The 25,298-nt window shown below is 38.8% G+C and overlaps 3 protein-coding genes across 4 annotated transcripts in view; 2 read left to right on the top strand and 1 right to left on the bottom strand.

Moving 5' to 3' along the window:
* The window catches only part of TMEM181 (transmembrane protein 181), a 34,592-nt gene extending 21,201 nt beyond the window's left edge, over nt 1-13,391 (top strand). The window contains exons 7-17 of the mRNA XM_014888640.2: nt 626-706; nt 1,662-1,761; nt 2,352-2,482; nt 3,091-3,182; nt 4,200-4,257; nt 4,879-4,981; nt 5,075-5,126; nt 5,720-5,802; nt 6,907-6,996; nt 8,620-8,686; nt 9,580-13,391. Of these exons, the coding sequence (XP_014744126.2) occupies nt 626-706; nt 1,662-1,761; nt 2,352-2,482; nt 3,091-3,182; nt 4,200-4,257; nt 4,879-4,981; nt 5,075-5,126; nt 5,720-5,802; nt 6,907-6,996; nt 8,620-8,686; nt 9,580-9,658 (936 nt within the window). The 3' untranslated portion in view covers nt 9,659-13,391. The remainder of the gene's footprint in view (nt 1-625; nt 707-1,661; nt 1,762-2,351; nt 2,483-3,090; nt 3,183-4,199; nt 4,258-4,878; nt 4,982-5,074; nt 5,127-5,719; nt 5,803-6,906; nt 6,997-8,619; nt 8,687-9,579) is intronic.
* A 2,910-nt stretch (nt 13,392-16,301) lies between these two features.
* Nucleotides 16,302-21,462, bottom strand: DYNLT1 (dynein light chain Tctex-type 1). Its single transcript, XM_014888649.2, has 5 exons — nt 21,345-21,462; nt 18,560-18,601; nt 17,293-17,416; nt 17,000-17,077; nt 16,302-16,715 (listed from the first exon to the last, which is right to left on the bottom strand). Exons 1-5 carry the CDS (start codon nt 21,369-21,371, stop codon nt 16,645-16,647), a joined length of 342 nt encoding a protein of 113 aa, XP_014744135.1. The 5' UTR covers nt 21,372-21,462; the 3' UTR covers nt 16,302-16,644.
* Nucleotides 21,463-23,764: 2,302 nt separating this feature from the next.
* The window catches only part of SYTL3 (synaptotagmin like 3), a 33,190-nt gene continuing 31,656 nt past the window's right edge, over nt 23,765-25,298 (top strand). The window contains exon 1 of one of the 2 annotated variants that reach the window (XM_014888630.2): nt 23,765-24,078. The gene's annotated coding sequence lies outside the window, so the exon portion shown is untranslated. The remainder of the gene's footprint in view (nt 24,079-25,298) is intronic. The other variant, XM_088161674.1, reaches the window with a different exon arrangement.

Raw genomic sequence — 25,298 nt, 5'->3', positions numbered from 1 at the left:
GTCAACAGAGCAGAGTTCATGCAAACTGACATGTCGTAATTAATATGCCCTTCTAATAATTAGAGTAGAAGAAGGAGGCTTTCCCCCTTAACCTATGTAAAGATTTCTGTTTCTAGTAAGCTACCTATCCTTCCTTTACATGATTGTCTCTTTTTTAACTTCTGAGACAAGTGAGTAAACTTTAAGAAAATAAACTCCTTACAGGAAGTACCCCTGTACCTTCTGACTTCTTCATAATCAATTTATGCATCTGACCTTGGTAGTACAGAACAACACACTGGATTTACTAATTTATTCAAATTTTGATTGAAAGTGCAATTGAGATCAATGAAGACTATCCTATTTGTCCTGAGAGCTTTAACATATGACAGCGCTGAGTATGTTATAAAGTGGCAGGATAAAAAAGTAGCAAGGCTATTAGGCTGCTTTGCTTATCTTTTTATCAGATAGTCCTGGGAATACAAATTTATCTTTATTTTTCCATGGTGACTTAGTGGAATTTGGTTATACCTTGAAATTTTGCAAAGCCACAGAACTTTTCAGTATCTGCAATATTGTGCTAATTATTGATGTCATATGTAGTCTGTCAGAATACTACTCACTGGGCTCTTGTGTTTTCTTGTAGTGGAAGACCTATAATCCAACCTTTTCACAAGTGGAAATATGGTTCCGATTTGTCTTTGTAGTTCTTACCTTTATGGTCACGGTAAGACTTTTTTGCAGCATTTCTGGAGTTTATTATGTAGGCAGCTGATAACACTGCTCTGTAATGCTGTATTTAGGAATTTAACCCCAGGCAGCGAAATTGGCATGTCACTTAATGGGTGTAGAAACGTTTCTGAAATACTTATGTAGTTGCTGCTTTTATGTTTTTGCAAGTGGTATTGAAGGGACATTGAGAAAATAGGATAAGTATGAAAACTTGTTTTTCTCCACTCTGGGTTTGGATTAAACAGAAAAAAATTGCTTAGACAAAGGAAATTGTGATGTGATGCTAAAGAAAAGTATTTTTTTGTGGTGCAGGTAGGCTCAGAAATAGGATGGCCAGAGTGTGGGCTGTTCTTGATCTAACATTAAAGTTACCACTGCCTTGCATATGAGGATGGGCCATGTGACCTCCAGAGGTCCCTTACAAGCTAAATTATGCTATGATTTAGATGATGTCTCCTCTCTAACCTGTCTTGGCTCCTGGAAAATAAGTATTTGGAGAAAAAAACCCCCCATAAAATCTAAAATCCTGAATTTTCAGAGTAGGACCACCAAAGTACTGCACGCTCCCATAGCATTTTTCTCACAGATGATGTTGCTCAGGTAATTGTGAATCTAAAATGCAATCTGCTTTTCAAAAAGTGAGTTCAAGTGAATGTCGTTGATAGTGTGTGATCAGTAACGAGACAGCATCTCTTTTTTTTCACACGTTGTTGATTTTCATATACTGGCTGGTTTACTTCTCAATTTGCTTGAGAAATTAAGTAATTTGCTTTGGGGTCAGCGAGCAAACTTGAAATAGAAACTAGGCAGCCTAGCTCCCATTTGACAGTATTTTCAGTGGCAAAGGCCTTGTGAAGTAATCTTTGCTGTGTGCTGTGCTCTCTCTTAACTCTGTTTAAATAACTGAAGGTTGTATTCCTTCCTTACAACTTGTTATTATTGTTTTATAGTGTCTGTTTGCACATTCCCTGCGGAAATTCTCCATGAGGGACTGGGGTATTGAACAGAAATGGATGTCCATCCTACTTCCTCTCTTGCTGCTTTACAATGGTACTTGTATCCTTGAATTTTTAGAAAGGCACTTTTTCAAATAAGAAGCAGGAAAAAAAAGAGAAGGCAAAATGGAATTTTTTGCTGAACTTATAAGCAGTTGTTTATAAAGCTTCAGGAAACAAAATTTAAAAAAACCCAACCACCCTATCCAAGTGTAGCAAATTTGAGAGCATAATGAGTGGGTAGATTTTGTTCTTCTCAGTCACATGGATGTCAACTATTTGTTTAAAGCTCTGACTGGAGCAAGTGCCTGCCATTCTTAACTTTTCAATTTCTGTTTGTCTGCTGTCTTACTTCTTTTTTCAGATTCTCATGCTTTAGTTAAAAATGGAGGCTGTTTTTAGTCCAGTAAACACAGCAAATTCTAGCACTTTCTAGCAGTAAAGAATATTTGCATCTTAGTCATTGACAGTGGTTTAGTAGAAAGTCTAATAAAACTTGAAATCTTCTAGGAATGTTGGCAACCATTTGAGATTATTTCTACAGCAGACTGGATTGTTGCTGGAGGCACCATTTTCTTTGTCAATTTCCTTAAAATAAAGCAAGCCTCTCTGGTTAACTTTTGTTTTGTTTTGTTTTTGCTACAGATCCATTTTTCCCCCTTTCTTTTCTGGTGAACAGCTGGTTTCCTGGAATGCTGGATGATCTATTCCAGTCACTGTTTCTGTGTGCATTGTTGTTGTTCTGGCTTTGTGTCTACCATGGTATAAGAGTACAGGTAAGAGATGCAACGTATCTTCTACTTACTGAGGAGGCAAGATTTGTTTTGTTTAGTTCTCTCAAGGGGTGACAAAAATGAAATCAAATTCTTACAAAACAGACATTTGCTTTATTCCTAAAGTACAGTGTGACATATGAAGCTTTGGAGTTAGAATGATTTATGGTGAAGTAGATTATTTTGAGTCAACCAAGCCTAAATGAAATAGGTGTGACAGTCGTCAGAATTATGATGCCATTTACGCTTAATTCTTGCTTGAAGGGTTTTGATGTTGTATGTGGTAGTTGATTGACTTTTTAAAGTACTTTAATAATACTACATAAGAGAAATAGGAATTCTGGAGTCTATTCCTGTGTTTGCATTATCAGTGAAATATGTGGGACCTTATAAATAGGATGCTCCAACTCTACTTCATATTATTAACACAAATGATGATGCAATGTAATGTCTTCTCTAGTCACTTGTGCAGGATAAAAATACAGAAGATGAGTCTCTTAATCCAGGTCATGTTGAGTGAAACAAAGATGATAGTTACTTTATTCTGTCAAGAATGAACAAAATCTCAAGTGTAGGTTCACACTTTCACCGCACTATTGTTTTCTTAACAGGGGGAGAGAAAGTGCTTAACTTTCTATCTGCCCAAATTCTTTATTGTTGGACTGTTGTGGCTGGCCTCTGTTACACTGGGAATATGGCAAACGTAAGTAATTTAAAATGTACTACATAAGTATGAGCTGAGAGTGTTCAAGAATGAGAAGATTGTGTGTACCTAGTGGTATCTGTTTTTAATGCTCTGATGGTGATACAGGAATGGAATTCATATTCTTACATCTTTCTGTTCTGCAAATTGTGACTGATTTGAAAACTATTCTCTATGGACAACCTAGTAAATAATTTCATAAATCTGAGTGCAATCTAGAAATCACTACTTTGTCATTGTGTTATGGTTCCCTATGAGAATCACTCTAGTGCTATGGCTCAATCAGCTTTTAGTAGCTGTAGCAACAGTTTCTCTGTAGCTAATTATGACATAGTTTGACCAGACTTTCTTACTGTTAAACCTGCACAACTAGTACTGACATGACTTAGTCAAGCTATGCTGTCTTTATTCAGAACTCTGTTCTTTAGCTTGGTTTAGTGGTTCTCCTTTTTTCCAATTTGTTGTGTTAACATAAAGGTGTCACTCCTTCCCACCCAGAAAACTTCACCCATTTTAGTACATTTGTAGTTTCTATACTGTTGTAGTCTCAAGTGTTTGCCTCTTATTTTATCTCTGAGAAGGAAGATATCTTCAAACTTTCTCCTTGCCATTGTACATTATTGAAAGCAGTGCAGTTGCAGGAAATGCTCGTGCTATTAGTAAAATTGAGGGAAGGCCTCATGCCACAGTTTTCTAAGGATAAAATGTAGACACTGAATCCTGAAGGCTTGTAGGAATTTACAAGATATGCATTTTTCTAAAAAACAAGTGGGGATATTAGACATGATCCCAGTTTAAATCCTCCATATTTCTTCAAATTCAGTTTGCTATATATGGTAAATTGCCATGACTACATTGGAATTAATGGCATTGCACCAACTTACACAGACAAACCCTTTTGTTATAAACTCTGTATAGTAACCTTAAACCTTTTCTTTGTGAGTGGGTTTCTAGTCAGCATGTCTTTTTAGCCTGGAACTGTGCACGTACCACTTTTTAATTTTGAATCTTTTCTAGAGTGAATGAAGTACATGACCCTACATATCAATACAGGGTTGACACAGGTAATTTCCAGGTAAGTCACAAATTACTTCTTGCTGTCCAAGGCAAGTTAGGCAGTATAAGGAGATACAGGGTTTGTTCTTCTATAAAAATGGATAACAAAGTTTAGAAAACAGAAAATGCTGGTCAGACAGTCTTAATTTTAACTAGAGAACTTTTGTTTTTGCTTTAGATGATGCATAGACCATATTGAGATCTGTCCCACTGAAAAAATAAATTGTCTTGCAAATCTGGAGATTAAACACCACAAGTTTGTTGGGATTGAAAGAAAAAGTTTTAAGTCTGTTATTCAGTTTTTTATATCTTAACTCCTGCCAAGGTCCTCTACCCTAGTAAATTACAGACTTTCTTATTGTAAAGGACGTACATACGTCCTTGTATTGTTCTTGGGAGCTGTGTTTTTAGAGTTCAACTCTGAACTCAGTTAACAAAATCCTGGCTTCTATTAAACATCCTTTCTTTACATTCCCCAAAAACCTCCCTGAATGTATCACCATCCTTGTTTCATGAGCCTACTTTCCCTGCATAAATGGACTGTTCTATGTTGTGCTTTTGGGAACTAATTATTTTTATTGACAGAAGAAGGAATAGATAAAATCTTATTAAATAATAAACCCTAACTCTTTCCTTACAGGGAATGAAAATCTTCTTCCTTGTGGTGGCAACCACATACATTCTTTACCTTTTGTTCCTGATAGTGAGGGCATGCTCAGAACTTCGAAACATGCCTTATGTTGGTAAGGAATACTTCTGATTCTTCCCAAACTGGCTTGCTTCTCCTAGATGTAGGCGTAAATTCACTGATAACAACTTTTCTCAATCTTTTTCAGATCTCAGGTTAAAATTCTTGACTGCATTAACCTTTGTAGTGCTTGTCATTAGGTAAGGCTTTTCAAAGTACATTTGTCAGTATTCTAACTTTTCTAACCCTTTTGGGGAGGGCTTTGAATATATTTTGTTGCTAATAAATTAGTCAGTGAAACTGAAGAATGCCTTTTAATATTATTGTGATGGCAAGCAGTTTGTAAATTTTAACCCTTCCTGAAGCTTTTTGAGCTAACTTTATATTATTTCTATTACCATGGCAGTGTACAAGATTTAGTAGTTCACTTGGCAGAGCCCTTCTGGAGCTTTGTAGGCTTCATTTAGTCAAAGTAGAAGTTTGCAGTTAGTTTTTTACATTACTGTTAATATCTGTTTTCCCTATACCAAGCTGTTATTTCAAATAGCTGTTGACTGTTGGATTGTCTGTAGTGGACGAAATCTGTGGATTTCTGCTTTTCTCAGCTGAATGCTAACTTTTAATCACAAAAGAATCATTCGTAATTTAGAACTAGCAAAGCAAATGCATCTTAAAATAAATGGCCAGCATGTTAACATAATTATTCTCTTATATACTCTTCTATCAACCTACTATTTTAATTTTGCAGCCTATGGACACAGTACACCTATATGCTTTACTTTTTTCTCCACAGCATTGTTATACTCTACCTACGCTTTGGAGCACAAGTTCTACAGGACAACTTTGTTGCTGAGCTGTCAACTCATTATCAGAACTATATCCTTGTGTTGTGATAGTGCTCAAGTAGGAATGTTAATCTGTTTTCATGCAGAAGGTGCTTTAAAATGATGTACCTAAGACTGAGACCTTTGACTTCTAGGTGGACTCTTGAAGTTGAGTCTGTTTTGTTTGAGATTTGCTGTCAGCATTTTGTAATGGCTCTTTGTAAAGGTTATGACCTAGACCATCTTATCTGTGTGTCCACGTGACATGCATCACAACTGCTTGTGATATCTCCGAGAGGAATGAAGTCTTAGATATGCGTGCCTAGTGTATATCTAATTTTAATGAGATATTATGACAAATTTGGCTGTATTTGCTGCCTCAGTTGTTTGCTCTGTACTTAACCAGTTGTCATGAGGCATACTAAAATATGAGAAATTAATAGTTTTGATGTCACTGAAAATGCATTTGAGTATTGGTCCAAGTCTACATGTGATACAGGTCACAACACAGAATTTTAGTGGCTTGGGAGAGACTATTTCTGATGTCTGTTGACATCAGGACTTTTATTCCTGGCCCTGAACCATGAGATCGTAATACATTCTACTTTCTGAGAGTGCATGTGTGACTCCAGCTGCTCTGGCTGCTGATTAGCTTAGGTGTGAGTTGGGAGGTAGGAGAGAACAGTATGTAAACCTTTAGTATTCACCTAAGACAATGGCAAAAAACCATCTTCAGAGTTCTATTCACATGTAGTCCTTTCTCCTTCCTTCTTCATCACTGTGCCAAGGAAGAACTTTTTAAAAAAGAAACCAAACGAAACCCACCTGAACATCCAACTTACTCTGCTTTCTTTCAGCATTCAAGGCAGAAACTATTTGATTGACCATGCACTCCGCTGCTCAAAAGCAGACTGTACCTCAGCAAATGTTACTTGTATTAAAGTTTTGTTTTCAGTGGGAGCTTTACCTTGAAATAGCTTGAGTACATTAGTTGTCATTGAATTTAAAACATGCAGTTTTGTTTAGCCATTTGTGCTCACAAACTTTGGTAAGGTAAACATTCTTTCCTTTGAAACAGCCTGTGTATGGGTTGGGTCTTGTTGCCAAAGTTAATGTGTATGGAACTATATTGAGCAATATCCTTGACAATTACTACCAGCAGAATTCTTATCATTTTATGGGTTACTGAACTTTTATCTCTACACATTAGCCTTCGTGTATTCCCCCTCGAAGAACGCACTGTATGGTGAGTGTGAGCCATTGTCTGGCAAATGTGGGTGACAAGAGCTGCCATATTAGTAGATGCTGTGCAATTTCTTTGTTTTCTGGTTGTCTCATTACTCTTCTGGTTTGCTCTGAGTAAACATAACCAGAAGCTGAACTCACTGCTCCTGAGCAAATCAGTATTGGAAATATGAAGGAACACATAAAATGTAATCAACTGATTAGCCGGGCTTGAATTCTTGTGCACTTAGATCAAGTTTACAGTCAGTGTGAGGTTTGCATGTGATGCACCAACCTTTGAATTGACTCACAGACAGCCCTTAAGGAACATCACTTCATTTGTACTTTGTTCTAACGAAAGTTAATACATTGGTATGCTGGCAAACTGGACTCTGAAATCCAAATGCTGTTGGAAAAGTAGGAGTGAAACTGATCTCTAATATGGGAGGAATTTTGGAGAACTTGCTATGGGGAGGGCTGCACAGAGCCCATGTAAAGGGAGGTAAAGCATTGAGTCAGTGGCAATTCTGGTTTTGCATTCTGATGTAAAGGATACAGTCTGACTTACATGATGATTATAAAGCATTTCCCTCAGATAAACAGATAAAAATCATTAAAATAAATATTTTTACTAAGTGCGTTCTCTGCTTTAAGCATTCTGTTCAAGGTACAGAACCACAGAAGAGCCCAGGTTGGAAGAGACCTGGAAAGATGATGTGGCCCAACCTGTCATGGGAAAGTAGGTCTAGATGAGATTATCTAGCAGCCTGTCCTATCATATCTTGTATGCTGAGAGCATGCAGGGGGAAGGCACTAAATAATGGAGCTCGTCCTTTCTCTAATTTAGAGTTGGGATAGATAGAACTGTTACAGAAAAATGCTATTTTTACATCCAGAATGGACAGAGAACTGGCTGGATGCAGATAAAGTTGAAAGCCTTCTGCTGGATTGCAGAAATATTTGTTTGTAGACAGCAGAAGGTAAAATGCTGCCAGGAAAAAGATGCTATAGCAAATTGCTAGATTGAATTTTACTTGCATATAACTATGAACTGTAGCTAAACAGCACAGATTATGCAAGAAATGAAGGCCTTAAAACAAGGTAGAGGGAATTGTCATAAATGGCAATTGCAAAGCATGTGTTTCTTTTCATCTCACCATAAAGCTACAAGTCCTTCCTTCATCTATTTCAAGGATAGAAAATAATCACTGACTTGCAGTCAAGGGAGTCCAACTTTGTTCTACTATATTTTTAGCTTAGAAATAACCAAGAAGTCTGTGCTTTTTAAATATATAAAAATTTTTGATTAGGAATAATTAACTTATGTGCAGGTTGAAATACAACACAGGAAACTGCACAGGGGAGGAAATGAACTTAGACAACATAACATAACATGGAGAATAACTATCTAAAAATGAGATAATTATGTTGTCTCCTTAACTCTTAAGAACACTATAATTATGTGGTTGAAGGGTAGTGAATTTAAAGGAGAGAATTCCTGTTTGGACATAGTTTTGTTGAACTCTGGTTGTGAGGTTGTGACTGCCTTGGAAGTTGTTGTGTCTGTTGCTACAGTGTTGAGTTAGCACTACAGTCACATTTCTATATTTAACACACTAAATTAACCTTTATTTGTGTTTTCCAGAATCACAGTTGAAAGACAATCCTGCTTTTTCTATGCTGAATGATTCAGATGATGATGTGATTTATGGGTAAGATTATGAGATACCTATGGAGAGTTACTTCTAGAGTGTTATTTTTTTTAATATTCTTTTACATATCAATTCAGTGAAGGGTTTGTTAGTGAAGGTTTTCTGCCTAAAGAATAGAAATGTAGTCTTTTCTGAAACAGAAGTACAATGAGAAAGCATGTTTTTTTTCTTGGGCTTTTGGTTTCGAAAAGGCATTGCCATGGCACTGATGCAAACAGGTAAAGTATTATGATGCTGGTAGCTGATGGAGTTAAGGCAGTAAGAGTTGTGAAGGGAAGGGCTTCCTTTTTACACCAGGAAGGACAGCAGGAGTCAGATGCAAAGAGCAAAGAGTCAGCTCGTATATTAATGCTTCAGGGAAGGGGAGTGGTGCTTCTTAAGTCTCCAGCACTTACTGAATGAAGAATAATCAAGTCTAGCAAAACTTCCTTGCCTTGCGTGAGTTTATGTAATGTGAGAATTATAGTAGCACTTGAAACCCATCCCAGTCAGGTGTCTCTGTGCTGGACACTGAAATACAACCAGGATGTTTTTGCCTTTTACCAAAGATGCTGAAGTGGCTGGAACGGTGAGGATGGGGCCAACACTGCACTAACCTGAACAAGTTCACGCTGGGATAGCTTGCCTTTGGTTAGTTAGATGAGTAATGGTAGTGCCAGCTTGCTTCTTGCAAATCTGTGTGAAAAATGGCTTTCACTGGAATAACTTTTATTATACATCATCTTCTGGAGAAAAATCATGTGTTGTTCATAGCTCCCACAAGGAAGAAGAACAGTTACCAGCTTCTTACCCAACGATTTGATGCCTCAATGTAGTTTAGAACTTTCCTGTTTATTTTCAACTTCCTACCTGAACACCATGTTCAGGAGTTACAACACGTGTCTGTTTCACAGGAGTGACTATGAAGAGATGCCCCTTCAGAACGGCCAAGCTATTAGAGCCAAGTATAAAGAAGAGTCGGACAGTGATTGATTGATTGATTGATTGATTGATTGATTGATTGACTGGTTTCAATGCAGACAGACTTGTTCATCTGGAATTCAGCCAATTCTGAAGTTTTCCTAGATGGGCAACTTCTTTGGTTTTCTACAGTCTGCTGTCATCTGAACATCAACTCCCAGGAAGGACATCTTGCTTTTGTTTCTGTTTACAAGGATAAAACTGAGAAAAAAATGATGGAAATGGTTGTGGTAAAAACTGAAGAAACCAAAATTTTTACATGTCTTATGAAATGCCTGATAGCAGGATGTCTGTGGACTAAAATCTTCATCTATTTCCGTTTAAAAGTCTTGCAGATTGCATACTGAGTTTCAAAGTGCTTTGCTACTCAGTTTTGGTTTTTCTCCTTTTTTTTTTTTTTTTTTTTCTCTTTAGGATGATATACAGCACACTGCCATTCATCTGTTGCATTTTGCATTAGCTATCTTGTAAACTGTCCACCATGGTATGAAGTGCCTCATTTCCCTTTCAATTTTCTACCTTAGCCTTTTGAGCTGGAGGCAGGGAATGAAGTGTTTTGTTTGTTTTTTGATCAGTGCAAGAAGACACAAGCTTTCTATTCTTCCTTCAAATAAGTGATATAGACTTAAGGCCATTTTAAAAATACATTTCAGTAAGTTTACCAGATGTGTAAGTGCAAGATATGGGCAAATAGGCAAGTTATAGTCAGCCAAAATAGTCTCAGTGGTGCAAAATTATTTGTATAATACGTTTCATGACATGCTTTACTGCCATAGCAGAAGTGTCTGTGTTGGTTTTTTTAAAAAGCCCTTTCAAATGGAAATATTTCAGCAACAATATCTCAGAAGGAAGCTAGTACTGGCTTCTTACTGGTCTTCTTGTATGCTGGAGGAAATTGTTACTTGCAGAGAATAGAGTATGAAAGTTTTCTAAGGAATTACAGTTTCAAATTTCCAAACATTTCATTTTTAGAAGTTTTTTTTCTACATCAATCTTTTCTTAAGTTGTATTAATAGATAGTTACTCTACATGCTAGGAACAGTTGTGGTTGCTCATGTATTGAACATGCCTGAGAGTCAGCTTGTGAACCTGTTCTGTGCACAGTTCATCTTGTCATACCTGTATGATGGGAACTTTTACTAGCACATTTTGTGATTATCTGTACTCCAGTCTGAGCTGGAACAAAGTTATATGGGAATTAAGTATTCCTTGTACAATGCTGCTGCTTCTCTAGTTGAAGTTGGTTTTCTCCTACACCATTGTTCAGTTCTTTATTTAAGATGTTTGTAACTACTTTTGTTTTTAGATACTTGACCTTTCTAAAAGTATCTCCTTTTTCCATGTACTTGTAACAGAGATTTACTTTTGTAAAATTTCTCTGCCCTGCTGCTCTAGAAGACTCTCAAAAGCACTGTTAATCTACTATGATATAGTGCTGGGTTGCACCAGGGAATTGTGCTCATTATTGAAGTAGTTTAAGCAGAATAGTGCAATGAAATCCTACTAGACTTGCCGAATCATTTTGGGGAAAAAGCAGATTTGTTGTTCTTTAATGCAACAACTGCTCTAGACTGTGCCCATTGCAATAGCCTCCTGGTGGCTGTTCAGGATCATGAAGGGGAGGCTGCACAAGGCAGCAACTCAGTTCGAGGGGACCAAAGGAACTGCTTCATGTGGTTGTGCCCTTGCTGTTATAGAGTAGTTCAGATTAAATCAGTGCTCTGCTAAAGATGTGTCATGAGACATTGTGTGTGTGAGAGAGGGAAAACTTTGTAAAATTATGTAGAAATGTGAAATTTTTTGAGAGTATCTGAAATTAAAACCTTTTTTGTGCCAGGGATCATTTCTTTGTTAGAAGCCAAAGCACTGATGGATGGCTAAAGCAAGGAAATTGCTGGGGAGGAAGAGCAGGTTTTTCTCTTCTTAATCGGTATTACTTCACAAGAGCATACAGGAAAACACTAAAGAAGTAATTCAAGTTAGTGGTGGTTTTCTTTCCAGTAAACTGTAGTAAAATGTACCTTCAGCACTTCTTTTTAGACTATTTTGAAAGGGAATGGGAGATGCTCTGTATCCTAAAATTGTAGTCCGTTCTCATTTTTACTATTCCTGAGTTAACTCTTCTTATTTGAATGTGCAGAGTCAGACTTGGCAACCAATTTGGCATTGTTTACATAAGCCAAATCCTTTCAAGTTCCACTGGAGTAACAGTGGGTACAGGAAGTAGGTTTTCAAAAACTGATACTTACACAATTCTTAAATATTCAGATATTTTTCCTCTGATATTGTTTAATTCTCTCCTAAATTGTTATGAAGAGATAAAATTTGACCAATGTGCAAAGTAGACTAATGTTTCTTATCACAGTCTGAACTGGTTATTACAGTTAACTCTCAAATAGTGTCATGCCTTGGGATTTCATTAACTAAAAAATGTATTTTTAATCTAACTTGGAGATTATTTTTTCTAAGGTGTTTTCAACCCATGTCTCTTGCTGTTGTATTTGAGTAAAATTCACTACATCACTACAATCAAAGTGGAAATAGAAAAGCTAATGGGAAATGTGTATTTAAATTAAGTATCTCACTATGAAAATAGTGAGAAAATAATTTCTGTGGTCATTTTTAGAGATTATATTTAAGTGATGTTTGCCATGCAAAATAACTTTCTATTTTGGAGGTGCTACAGTGTTATGGTAGCTTAGTTGAAGCACTGTTGCATCAAATTCAATATACAGTAAGATGACAAAAGCAGTGAACCAGATGGGAACTACTTTTGCTAGCAAGATTCCTCTTATTTCCATGATTGGAGAGCAGAGACAGTATTTGAAGAATATTCCAGTATGGATTGTAAACAGCTTGGGAGAAGGTGGCATCAATCATCTCTAAGTATTGAAATCTAAGGGTCAAACAGAAGAAATCTGTTTAAGAAGCTAGCCTGGCTTTCCTTTTATTATTGCTAAAGTAGTTATTTCCATCACTACTGCAACTGTACAAAACAAGAAATGTACACAAGAAGGCCCCACAGCACATAGTGATCCTGGCTCTAAGGGAGACTTCATCCATTAGTAACTGCAAGACTTCCCAGGTACACAGTGATTACAAGGGACTTCTAAGAAATCAATGATTGAGTGCAAGGCAGTCATAGCAACTACTTTCTGTAGTGTTTGCTGTACAAATACAGTTGATGTTGGAATTGGTGGAACACTTTCCTAGGACTGGCAAAGAGGAAGCCTGAGGCTTAACATCAGTAAGAAACAGCTTGGATCTGTGGCACCAATACTGGGGAGAACAGTTCCAGCTAGGAAAGACTTTGATCTGTTATCTTTCTCTGAGCCAAATGACATTTTATCCAGTCATATAATTTCCCCACCCATTTCCTTTTGCTTATGCCAGTAATAACTTTTGCATTACTGTAAAACTTTTTTTAGGAGTTTGTAAATATGTAAAATGAAAATACGGAAAAATTGTGTACCAAAATGGTATAAAAATGTGTAAGATAAATGCTCTGTTTAATGAGAAGCTGTAATTAAATGCTGCTTTGAGAAAGTGTGCATGAGGACATGTTAAATATTCTGTGTATCTGTAAGTTGTGCTAATAACAGCAAATTATCATTTATGTTGTAAAACTTCATGCTAATGTGGAAAATGAAGGAAAACTGAATATTTTACTTCAAGGAAGTTTCTTGAAAGACTTTATGTGCATAATCATTGTTAAATATGTTCATAATAAAGTTTTATATCTTTATATTGTATCGGGTTTATTTTCCTTCTGCTGCATTTCAATTTCCTTCTCATGAACTGTTTTCATGACTTATACATATTTTCAGTTTACATGCATTTTTCTTATGCATATTTAAACTTGGTTAATTTCATAAGGATGAGATTCAAGAGGCTGTGTCATCAGAGATGTTTTGTATTGTTTATGAGGGAGTTTTTTATTATCTTGCCCAGACTTGAAGGTCGAAGGACAGGTTGCTAAATTTTTTAAATATGCCAGCCAGGTTACATAAGGGACCTGGCATTTTCAAATGGCTTCACAGTGGCTTTGCTGAGCCTGCTGTGGCCATGCTGACAGTGAGAATTCTCCTGGTGAATGCTAATACCAGTAATAAAAAACAGGTTTAGAGATGGTGAGGATGCTGTCATTCATCAACTTCTTACAACTCTATCTTCCAAGAGTCTGCTCATAGCTGGTAGACTGCAGAAGTGATCCGTGCATCACTTGCTGCTTGGGGTGATGCCATTTCTTATATAAACTCAAGTGGAGACTGCAATCTCTCTTGCTGAATAAAATGGCCACAAAGGTCCCTGCACAAATGGATATGCAGCTTACTCCTGGCTATAGTATCAGATAGGGTGGTGCTCATTTAGCAGCAGCAGCAGTTAATCCCAGAGCCCTGTCCATAGGTTTTAGTTAACACAGGTCAGACTCCTCTGTGGCAGCGACCATAAATGGCTTCCCCCTTCCGCCTCTTCTGCAGACTGGGGGTGCCATGCCCCTCATTTCTGTAGCTGTAATCATATGAAGGACCATGGCAGTAAGCAAGAGGCAACAGAGACTGTGTAATTGCCTTGAATGCTCCATCCACTGTTTGGGTTTATTTTTTTTAAGGCAAATTAATTACCTGGAGCCAGGACTCTGCCAGTTCATCACCCAAATGCTTTACTTTGGCACTGAGATGAACTGGCCATCAGCCTCTGCAAAAAGTGCTTAAAACTGAAGTGTTTGAAGGTAATGAAAATTTAAAAATCAATTACTGTAGAATACTGAAACAGTAATATACAATTGCTACACAATTTTAAAGAAAAGCACTATTTTAATCACGGGAGTGGGAAACCAACACTCAAAAATCCACAACCTCTAAAACCCTCTCTGTAGCCCTAAAACTTATATTGCAAGTACTGGTTATTGCTCACAAGTAAAACCAGCTATGTAACTGTATCTACCTTTCTGTAGCATAACTTCTATTTTAATGCAACAGTTTCTCCTCCCATGCAGCCTTTACACTGACAGGCATCTCAAATAGTTGTTGGGGTTTTTTTTTTGCAGCTCAGCATTTGCATGAACCAACAAATAGCAAAAAAACAAGGGGTTTGCTATTATTAGCATGAACAAAGGACAAGGAATGTCTGAATGGCTTGACCAAGATGCAATTATTGACTTAAAGTACACAAACCTTGTATCTTTTAAGCGTAAATAAATAAATAAAGTGTAGTGGGTACTACACTGCCAGCATCATTCTGGCATGATGGAAAGGAGAAAAAGTATGTAAGCATCCAGATGAAAAATTTCCTTAGCAACTCAAGACAGCAAAGATTTATTCTTTTCATGGCAAGTTTCTCACTGACATTGATGACAGTTTTAGGCATGATATTCAATCTGATTTTACTATTTCCTTTTTGCAGGTGCTGTATCATTTCTGACTGAAGACTGAATCCGTACTAAACTCTCTTACAGCAATGTAAGGGATGTGATTCTCAGGCTAAGGTATATACACACTCTTTATAGGCTGTAGCACCCACTAGGTCATTCATGAGAAGAATTAAATGGCTTGTCATGAAGGAGATGTTTTGAAACTGGAATGTCAGCAGAAATACAGAAGCCTTACAGCTCTATTCGAAGTCTTAAATGTAACAAGCCTAAAGCTGCTGATACATACACCTGTTTTGCTCTTCTGAAAGCAGATCTGGATAGAGAGAAAGAGGGTCAAAGCCTTGCCTAGCACAGGGCTTTCCACAGTCTGACTACACTGAGCAGTTAGCACAGAGCATGTAACACTATGGCAAACGAATCCTCTCCTGTCATTTGAATTTGCAGTATGGCGTCTCTCCAGGTCGTGGAATCATACTGTTGTATTAGCAGTCATTTCTCTCTTAAACAGCTCTAGCTGAGAGACAGATTCTGAATACGTTAGACAGGGCTTCCTACAAAGAAGCAAATCACAGAAGCAAATTCTCAGACTGACTCCAGCCCAGGGATGCTCTCCCACATGGGTCTGTAACTCTCAGTTTCATTAGCAGTGAGCTACTGCTTGCAGCAGCAGCACAGCTGTTTGCAGAGGTTTTGTGAAATTCATAGTATGCTCCCATTTCTTTAATTAGCTGACAAAGCATTACCCAAGCCTAAGCTGAAAACTTGTTTTACTTGTTATTTTTCTGCAGCTTTACTCTAGAAGGCAGGAGACTTACTCATATGTTATTTAGTCAGCATTGCCTCAAGGCAGCTTTTTCCCCTTTCAGAAAGGATCATGTTTCATCAGCTACCAGAACTCATCATCCTCGCTATCAGCAACATTAACATGGACTGTAGCAAGTTCAAGACCTACTTAAGGCACTTAACCGACTGCAGAAGTGAATCATTACCCAGGTATAGTTTGCTGAGCGCTTCCAGAATGTGAAAAGTTTCTTATCTTTGTTCAATGAAGGTAGTTATTGTTCCATGCTCTAAATACCATACAAAAAGATTAAACAGGTCCCAAAAATGCAGCCAAACTACTTTTTGATAAACATATGCTAATTTTCTTGCAACTCCGTAGTGACTTTGGCAAAATTATGGAAGTGACTTGACTATCTTGAAGAGAATTGAAAAAATTGAAACTTCCCCCTTCCCCCCCCAATAACAAAAGATTTAAGTTTAAATGAATCACACCAATGGTTATGAATTTCAATAATTTAATGCTAACCAAAAGTACAAAGTGTGAAAGTCAGTGTCTCATTTATATTGGTCTAAGAAATCTAGAGAAAGTGTTTACACTGCAGCAGATTTCAGTATTAGCACCTTGAAGAGGAGTTTTGAAGTGATAAAAAAGTATAGAAAACACTGGTATGGTACTAGATACAAACATAAAATAGGTAACAGCGTATTTTCAAATTTCTACCTTTGAAGAAAAGTTACTAAAAAATGCATTAAAAAAAAGTTGTTCAGGTATTCACAGTTTGAGTGGAGATGGAATCAAGTGCTGGAATAAAAAAGAGAAGAATGAACAATTTCAAGGCAATTATATTGCAAGTCCAAAGGCACTGACAATACAGTACATGGTCTTATTCTCCCATCTCACAGTGCACGTCCCTGCAAATACAAAAAAGGGTTTCAGAAACAGAAGGAAGTGATTACATGCATGCCCCTATAATTTTTATACTTCTTTCCTTTAAGAATCTTAAGAATGAAGCTTTCACAACAGTCAAGCATTTCATATACAGCCCAGTTAGCATCACAGTCAAATGGAAAAAATACCAAACAGTATGCTATTACTCCAAAACTACAAATTTGAGGAAGAAAAAAAGTATGCTGTCTAGTCTTAAAGAGACTGGCATTAAGCTGCTAGTTGGAAAATACAAGAGTGTTTTCCTTACCATCACTGGAGTTGTCCCAGAAGCAAGAGCTTGCTGTATGTAGCCCAGCACCATTCTTTTGCATGATCACACAAGTCACTGTTGGTCAGTAGAGAAGCTTTGATTAATTTCTCACTAACATTAATTAACATTTAGCTCCATTTTTGCTCAGCACACACATCCACATACATAAGCAGATATGCATGCCTGTGAGCAGTTTACAGACAAGGTTCTTCCTACGATTTTCCCCCACCCCTTGCCTATTGGTGCACTTGAGCATCCCAGCTTTCAGAGGAAAGGGAAGCTGAACTCACCGATGTACTTGAAGGGCTTCCCCAGCTTTGTGAGCTGGCTCAGGGTTTGTTCCACCACGCTTGTTGTCCACTGGTTCACTTTGCTGTGCTGGTAGGCATTGCCACCAATTGCACCTTCTATGGCCTGGGGGGAGGGACAAACAGGTGAAGGAATTGCTCTGCTGTCAACTGCAAGTCACCCTTTAACCCTTTCCAACATGGACCCCATACCCACAGAAAAATCCTAAAAACTGCTGGTCCACACCAGCTGTTTAAAGTGTTTTCAAGTATTAAAAACATGCAGGTCAGAATCTGAGCCAGGCATAGGGGAAATCATCATAGATCCCACCCTCTGTTTTGTGATATTTAGATTATTTGTAATGTCCTACAGCCATAGATATGAAAAGGGTCCTGCACTTAAACAGTCTTGAAGAGAATAAGGCACAGTAGTACAATAGCTCGTTCACACAAATTAATCTACGGAAATGAAATTACAATTTTTGAGCAGAATCATTTTTGGGAAACAAACCCCCAGACTAAAACAGAAGACCCATGTAGTTGCTGGTTACTAACAGAGCAGAAGCCTCCAGCCAAATAATCCATTTTACTTATGAGGATAGTTTCCTCTTTGAGGTACAAATAAAAGTACATTAAACCTACATGTTTTTCATTGGCACATTTTTTCATCACAGAAATAATTTTAAAAATAATCACAAAATTGAATTCCAAAGAGACAGGAGCATATATTAAAGCATGTGTATTCAATTTACAGAGTTTGACCAAAACAGTTATTTTGCAACAACAAAAAGACTGCACTAGACTACAAGAGGAATTCCAAATCTTGCTAGAAATCTTCTAGACAGAAAATTTATCTTTCTTAGCAACAAGAACTCACTTTGGATAAAGGCATATTGAAACAACACAGTAACACACACATGCAGACAGTCTAGAAAAAACTCCTGTATTTTACTAAAACATAAAATCTATTCCTACAGTGTTTAACATAATACACCCCCCAAGAAATCCTAGGGATTGCACTGCAACCAGAGAGGAGTGTATGAAATTACTTTAAATATCTCTTGGATTTGCAACATATATCACAGCTGAAGTTTGGTATCATTTCCACTGAAGTCTGTACACTGGTTAAATCAACAGTTACCTGCACTTTGACAGCAACCCACCTAGAAATCTATTACATATCAGTTATTACATTTTACTGAATGCCTTCTAGTACAGAGCATACAACACATTAAATTTCACACTAACAAAGTGAAAATGTTTAAATTACCTCTTTAATGATGCTGCTGACTTCATCAACAACAAAGGAAGCCTAAAAATGAAAGAGAAGAATTTTAAATAATGAGTGGACACATTCCTCTGTTTATGATGTTCGAGCTCTGTTAAGAACATGCACTAGAAATTTAATTTATCCTTGTCAGATTTCTGGAAGTCAGAACATACCAAGTCTGCCTTTAATTGCATATACATGTACTCTAGCTCCTTCAGCCCAGTCACGTTAACCTTCTTAGAAAAGTAATGAAAAATAAGAGATGAATATTGGCTGACCTTTTGAGTCAATAAAGCTTTTAAATTTTAACTTGGAAGCATTTTAAAATAACATGTATTGCACTTGTGCACACATATATTCCCCTTTCCCAATAAGCGCTAATGTCCACACATCACGGTGGGCTCAGGGAGATAACCTCAGCTGGCAGCTAAATGGAACTAACATTCCCAGGGCACCGATGTGGACAAAAATACCAGTTCAGAGCTGAAGGAAAAACTGTCTTGACAATCTCAGCCTAGGGTAAGAAGAAAGCTGCCCCTTGGAAACCAAAGGGGAAACGTAGCTCACTATACCTTCAGCCTTCGGGGAGCAGAGATTAAGCACATGGAATATCAAGACAGTGAAGGCCCCAGCATTTTACTAACCTTAAAACTAGCACTCATTTACATGTATGGTTAGTAGTTTATGTTTTCTTTATTCCCTCTGCTCTTGCTGCCTCCCATGTCAGGGAGTTAGAACAAGCTGCCCCCACTGCTGGGGCAGCCACTCACAGGGCCAGGGAGCACTGACAGGGGACCCTGTGCTGCAGCAGCGACTCACACCCACCCTGTCACTGCTGGTGTCTCACAGCCTCACCTCACAAACCAGGACAAAAGAAGAGCACGTGAAGGCAAACTGATTAATTTCAAAAGACTAAATAAGAATGTAAAATCGAACCTAACCAGGTGTATGTTGATGGGTTTTCACTGGGGGTCAGTCAGCTTCCCCAGCTGACAGAAATGAACAATGTGTAATTCACATGTGCAGGCAGGATGCAGTTACACCTGCTCAGGAGAATCTCAACATCACATTCATTAATCTTTGGTCAGGAAGACAACAGTAGAGCCAGCTTCAATGACATGTGACATTCAGAAAGATGAGAGAAGTTGATCATTCTCCATGACAGAAGAAACAGCACATCCTGGGAAACAAGCTGGGCAGTTCCTTCCCCATATCTACCTAGAGGCACCAACTTGCTGGCAGAATTCAACATTTTAAGAAGCTTTTATGTGCTGTGCCAAACTGCTTTTTATTTTCAGCTTCTTGGATTTAATATTAACATGCCTCATTTATTTTCATGGTACTACGTTTTACAGGTGCTTACATTTTAAGGTGCACCAATGTATTTAACCCAGTAAGAGCTGCAATTATCCAAAAACACTCTCTCCCACAGAGCTTAAGAACATGCATGGCAGACATGAAGACTGCTGTCAAGCAAGATGATAAACCACATAGTTTTCTTCTTCAAAAAATCTGCTCAGAAATGCCTTTGAGTGACTAATAACATGGTTCACAGCAAAGTAAAATGATTTAAATTCAACCCAAGATCTTAAAGGTATTTTGATATCTAATTGGTACTGAAACAATACAGATTTGAAAATTCACTTCTAGGGCTGATGATACTTTTCAACCTTTTTCCTTTCTTGAAATGACAAAAATGAAATTTCTGATATCCAGTTTTGGGATATATGTACTATAACTGAACTATGAAATAACACAACACTACCTATTTTATCATTATGTCATTAACTTTTAATAAGATGACATAAAAACTTTTTTGTATTAAAAAATAAAAGGGGGAAAATCGGTTACTTTACAGTTTCCCTGCGGTACCTCTCTGTCACAAAGAAAGCAGACAGTGTTTCCAACACCTTGTTTAAAGGGGTGCTCCTAGGCAACACATAGAAACTGCAGAACAGAACTATAGCTTTTAGTTAATTCTGGAGACGTTTCTGAAAACAGCTGTAAGAACGATGTTCGAGTGTGTTAATTACATGTTTTTAAAAACCCCAACAGTCTGTGCCTGTAACACAGGCCAGGCCCTGCCACGAGGACGAGGCTTTTGGAACAGGACAAGCCTGACACACCTGACCAGCCCCTCTCGCTGCTTCGCTATTGTGTCACCCAGTCACATCGCGGCTGTTTAATTGTGTCACAGCTCAGTGACACTGTCCCTCTGCAAAAGCAGCACTGGCTGCTTCCTCCTCCTTAGCGGGGGGACATTAGGTGGTCATTTGGCACGATAACAGGCTGAGACCCTTGATGTATCCCCCTCCGTATCTTGTGAATGGGGTGTGACGCCCCACCAGTGCCTGTAACACTCAGATCAGAGGCTCGGACTCCTCTCTCCGCACACAAACAGCTCGCTCGGCATTTTCCCCGGCCCAAACAGCACCGGCTGGGAGCTGCTTTCCTCCCGCCACGGCGGGGGCAGCCCGAGGCCACGACACCCCTCACCCTTGTCCCTGAGGGACCTGCAGCGGCAGGGGAGAAGCCAGAGTCGAGGAGCCCGGTGAACACCCGGACAAGGGGCCGGCTCCCGGGGCCGGCAGAACAAAGGCTGGGCCCGTCTGCCGCCGGTGCCCGGGACACGCGGCTCCACCCTGGGGGAGGGCGACAGGGATGGCGGCGGGGGACGCCGAAGGGTGGGATCTGGGGCGTACGGGCAGCGCCTGAGACCCTCCGCTGGCCCTGAACGGAGACGCCAGGCGGGAAGCTGTGCTGCCCCTGTGCCCCGTCCAGTTACCTCCTCTCCCGTCTGGAACTCGTCCATCTTCCCGGCGGAGCCGCTCGCGCCGCCACCGACCCCCGGCACCGCCCCCGCGCCGCTGCGCCCCTCGCCGGCCGCCGCCCGCACTGCGCCTGCGCGCCAGCGCCCGCCGGGGCTGGGCTCGGCCCGCCGCCCTCCAACATGGCGCGGTTGCCGCAGTGACAGTGGCCGGGAGTCGGGCGGGAGGTGGCGTTCGGCGGGGTGGCTGTGGTGGTGTCAAGCTTCACAAAGCCTGTGGCTGAGAGAGGCAGGGCTTGTCACGGTTGTGCATTTCGTACCGATAGCTTTTCATTCGTGTTCAGCCATCCAAGAGTCCTTCTCTGGGAGGTCCTCCCCTGGGAGGTTCTCCTTTGCTCTCCAATGGGGGAAGGAGGATTTACTTCTTGTTTCTGGAAGCAGCTTAACAAGAAGGCCTATGTCACAAGCTGAAAAAATCAAAACATAGAAAAATTCTCCCTGTCTTTTCATTATATTCCACCCCCCCAGCCCCACATCCCCCCGCCCAGCTGGAGAGGTGTGACAGGGCGGCTTTCGTGGGTATCTGACATCCGGACAGGATCAACCCACTGCAGATGGATATCTTAATTCTTACAGTTCTAAGCAGACCACATGATTTTTAGCAGACATAGTAAGAACCAGGAGAATTGAATTAAAAGTCTCACTTGTCACAGTTCCTGGATGTTGTGTGTGTGCAGTGTTTACAGGTTGTCCAAGTCACTGTTGCTACCAGGCCCTGAGAGCTGCTCTAGGCAGTGGGAGACGCTGCTCAGGCTCAGAGGGGCCTGGATGAACTGCAGAAAGAATCTGAATGGAAGAAGAAATAATTTACTGGGGATAAGTGCAAAGGGGTGTATGGAGGCTTGAATAACCAGCTCCAAAAGTGCAGGATCAGCTCACTCAGTAATCCATAGACACATGGAGCAGGGAGATGTTTAGGTATAATTTATCTCAATTTCTTGTATGGTGCTGTTTAAAAAAAAAAAAAAAAGGAAAAAAAAATTAAAACGACATAGAGACTGGAAGCAATGTTCCTATTGTCCTCTCTGCAGTAAGGTTGCACAAGAAATAAAGTGTCCAGTTATGGGTGTTGTATTTCAAGAAAGTTGAGGGAGTTACAGCTCCAGGGCCTGAGAGTGCTGACTGAGCAGTTTTGATCCTGTCTCCAGTCCTGTGTCAGCTCTCCTGAAAAAGGAGACCCTGACCAGCCACCTCACTTTGGGGCTCTGTGGGCATCCTGCAGGCAGCACCAGCTCTGCTCACTCTGGAGGGATACAGTGGGACTGTGGCTGGATGCTGAGCACATCCTCAGCCCCATTCCAAGTCTTGTGCTTGCTGCTTCCAAAAAGCAGAGACAAAAAGGTGAGGACTGGGAAGACTGAACAAGTGGCACTTGTTTGAACAAAAGCATAAAATATTATATATTTAGTTATATTCTTAGCATGTATAAAATACGGCAGCAGTTTTCCACGTCTAGGGATGAGAGGGAAAAATATGATGAGTTAAATATGTGGTTAAATTAAGGCTTTGATTAAATATTAGGGGGAAGCTGGTAGTAGGGCTAATGTTCTGCAGCATGGATTTGGGATACAATTAATCTGTCACTGTGGGTAGTTAGAATCCTCAGGTTACTTTTGTCATCTCATTCAGTTAAAGTTTTGCCTAAAATTAAGGCACAGATTATCCAAATATGGTGCATACATGCATAGCTCTATTCCCCACTAATAGTTGCTTTCTCTTCCATGATGCAGTTGAAGAACGTGATTAAACTTGACATACACAGGTGGAAATGTTTGAACCTATTTAGCTTGATGCAGGCTCTTAAACTTTGCCGTGTGAGTAGAATTGCTGTGCTTTGTTTCATTTTAACTAGAAATCAGGAATCTTAAAGCACCTGAAGCAGTTAAGAAGGGCTTCTGTGTTGTACACAGAGTTTGGTAGAGCTGGGAGCAAGAAAGGAGATGGAGCTGTGAGAACCTTTTTTTTTCTACAGGCTTAAAAATTATTCAGATTTAATTTTGAACTTTATTACCCACACTTAATTCTTTGATAGGCTTAAGATGTCCAATCTGAATAATGTTTTAACTTTCAATTGTCACCTGAGATCAGATTTCCAATTGTGAGGTAAAATAGCTTTCTTCTTGCAGATGCATAAAAACTGAATTCTCTTGAATTTTTATTTATACTAATTGCTTTATCTTATAGACCGAAGTAGAAAACTGTTTTGTTTCCCGGAAAGAACTGTTTATGATACAAACCAGGTTTTCTGTGCAAGTCCTGAAGACATTGAGGTTAGAAGTGTTTTCACATTTATGGTGTCAGAAATACATATAACTCAAAGCCACTTCTCTTCCTGTGTGTGGCTTGAAGACTGAGCATATTTTGGTATATAAGTCAGCTTTTGTAGTCTCTTCTGCTGAGTCTCCTTTTAATGTTAGAAAAACAAGTATCTTTACTTGTTGCTGGTTACAAAACCAGAGACCTGGCAAAAGCTGTTGTAACACTGGAGCTCTTTGTTGAGCACATTTGCTTTCAGCTGTTTTGGGGTGCTCCTCTAAATATGCATCAGTGGTATCTGTGCCCAAAGGAAGGAAAGGGGGTGGAGAACAGCGACCGGTTTTCTTTAAGGAGAGATAATTAAATAATAAGACTGCTTCTCATCTTCTATAAGCAGTTCACTTCCTGGTGTCTCTCTTTGATGGCTGCTGAAGAGGTGAGGATATCATTTTACTCTATTCTGTATGATATAGCACAGGAGGATGCATTTTTATTTATTGGCATGGTTTTTTTCAAACTGGAAAAGATTTAATGGAAAAACCACAACTGCAAATTGATTGTTTGTGTTGAGTTTAGCTATTTAGTTGTGTTTTTACTCTGAATTCTGGGGTGGGATGTTATGAGTATCACAGACTTAATTTTGGTAAAGCATTCTCAAAGAACTTAAGTAATTTTCATGTGCAGGAATGTGAAAGCTAAACTGTTGCAGCCAGGTAGTACAAAATAACACTTGTAATTTTCTTATGTGATTGGTCTCAGCAGAATAGAAAATAGCCACGAATTGCAGTAGCTTTTCAGACTGGTTTTACTCTAAACCTTCTTAATTTGTTCCTTGCCACTGATGTATTACAGCCATTTTCTGGGTTAATGGATAAAGTAATCCAATTATCTCAAGTAAATGAAGACCCTGACTTTAAAAGATCTGTTCATTTATAATTATTTAATTACCATTATTTTGCTGATGCTGAAGGATCTGAAAGGAGGTCAATAATACATTACATGTAAAATTGCTTTGAGGAAAAGCTTGCTAAGCCAGCCATTTTTAAGTGTAAAAACTTAGAAAAGAAGCTGTTTTTGCAAACTTAATCTAGTGTAAGGTAGGCCTTTTGCTTGATCTTCAGCAGCATAACTGCATACTCTTCTATCCTGATAGGAAAAAAAAATGTTATTTTGAGCTTGTACTCAGCATGCATGAATATCTGTGCTAAGGTATAGCCACATTAGTCATCCCTTCTCCCTTACAATGGCTTTGGGATTTCTTATGATATTTTCAAAAAGTTACTGATCCATCTGCCTGACCCTACATTAGTTTAAATACAAAATGTAATAATAAATAATGATAAATATATAATTTAAGAAATGCTTGAAGATAATATTTTTTTGAACCTTATGTTGAAAAGGAAGAAGTGTTTTGGTATTTACTAAAGAGGTTGCTGCTACTTTTGGTTTTATGTAGAAGATGCTCAGCTTTAAGGTTAGCTGACTGTGTAAAGCAGCTAGCTAGCTGGATTCAATGGATGAACATGAAAGGAGGGCATTTCAGAAGGTTTATTCATATTTTTCCTGTCAAAAAGGGTTGATACTGAAAACACTTCTTTATTACTGCCAAAATGCTACTCTAGTGCAGACAGCTTTAGTGTAAGAGGAAAAGTTCTT

The sequence above is a fragment of the Sturnus vulgaris genome, chromosome 3 (assembly GCF_052056855.1).
Source record: "Sturnus vulgaris isolate bStuVul1 chromosome 3, bStuVul1.hap1, whole genome shotgun sequence".
In the NCBI taxonomy this organism is placed as follows: Eukaryota; Metazoa; Chordata; class Aves; order Passeriformes; family Sturnidae; genus Sturnus; species Sturnus vulgaris.
The sequence above is the reverse complement of the archived record's forward strand: the minus strand, read 5'-3'. Positions and strand labels throughout refer to the sequence as shown.

What these genes read in the sequence shown, in the direction of transcription:
- DYNLT1 (XM_014888649.2), bottom strand. Translation starts at nt 21,371, where the DNA reads ATGGACGAGTTCCAGACGGGAGAGGAG. An exon ending in AGTTCCAGACGGGAGAGGAG is followed by an intron (nt 18,602 to 21,344) that starts GTAACTGGACGG and finishes TTTCATTTTTAG; the next exon opens with GCTTCCTTTGTTGTTGATGA. An exon ending in CTGGGACAACTCCAGTGATG is followed by an intron (nt 16,716 to 16,999) that starts GTAAGGAAAACA and finishes TTGTATTTGCAG; the next exon opens with GGACGTGCACTGTGAGATGG.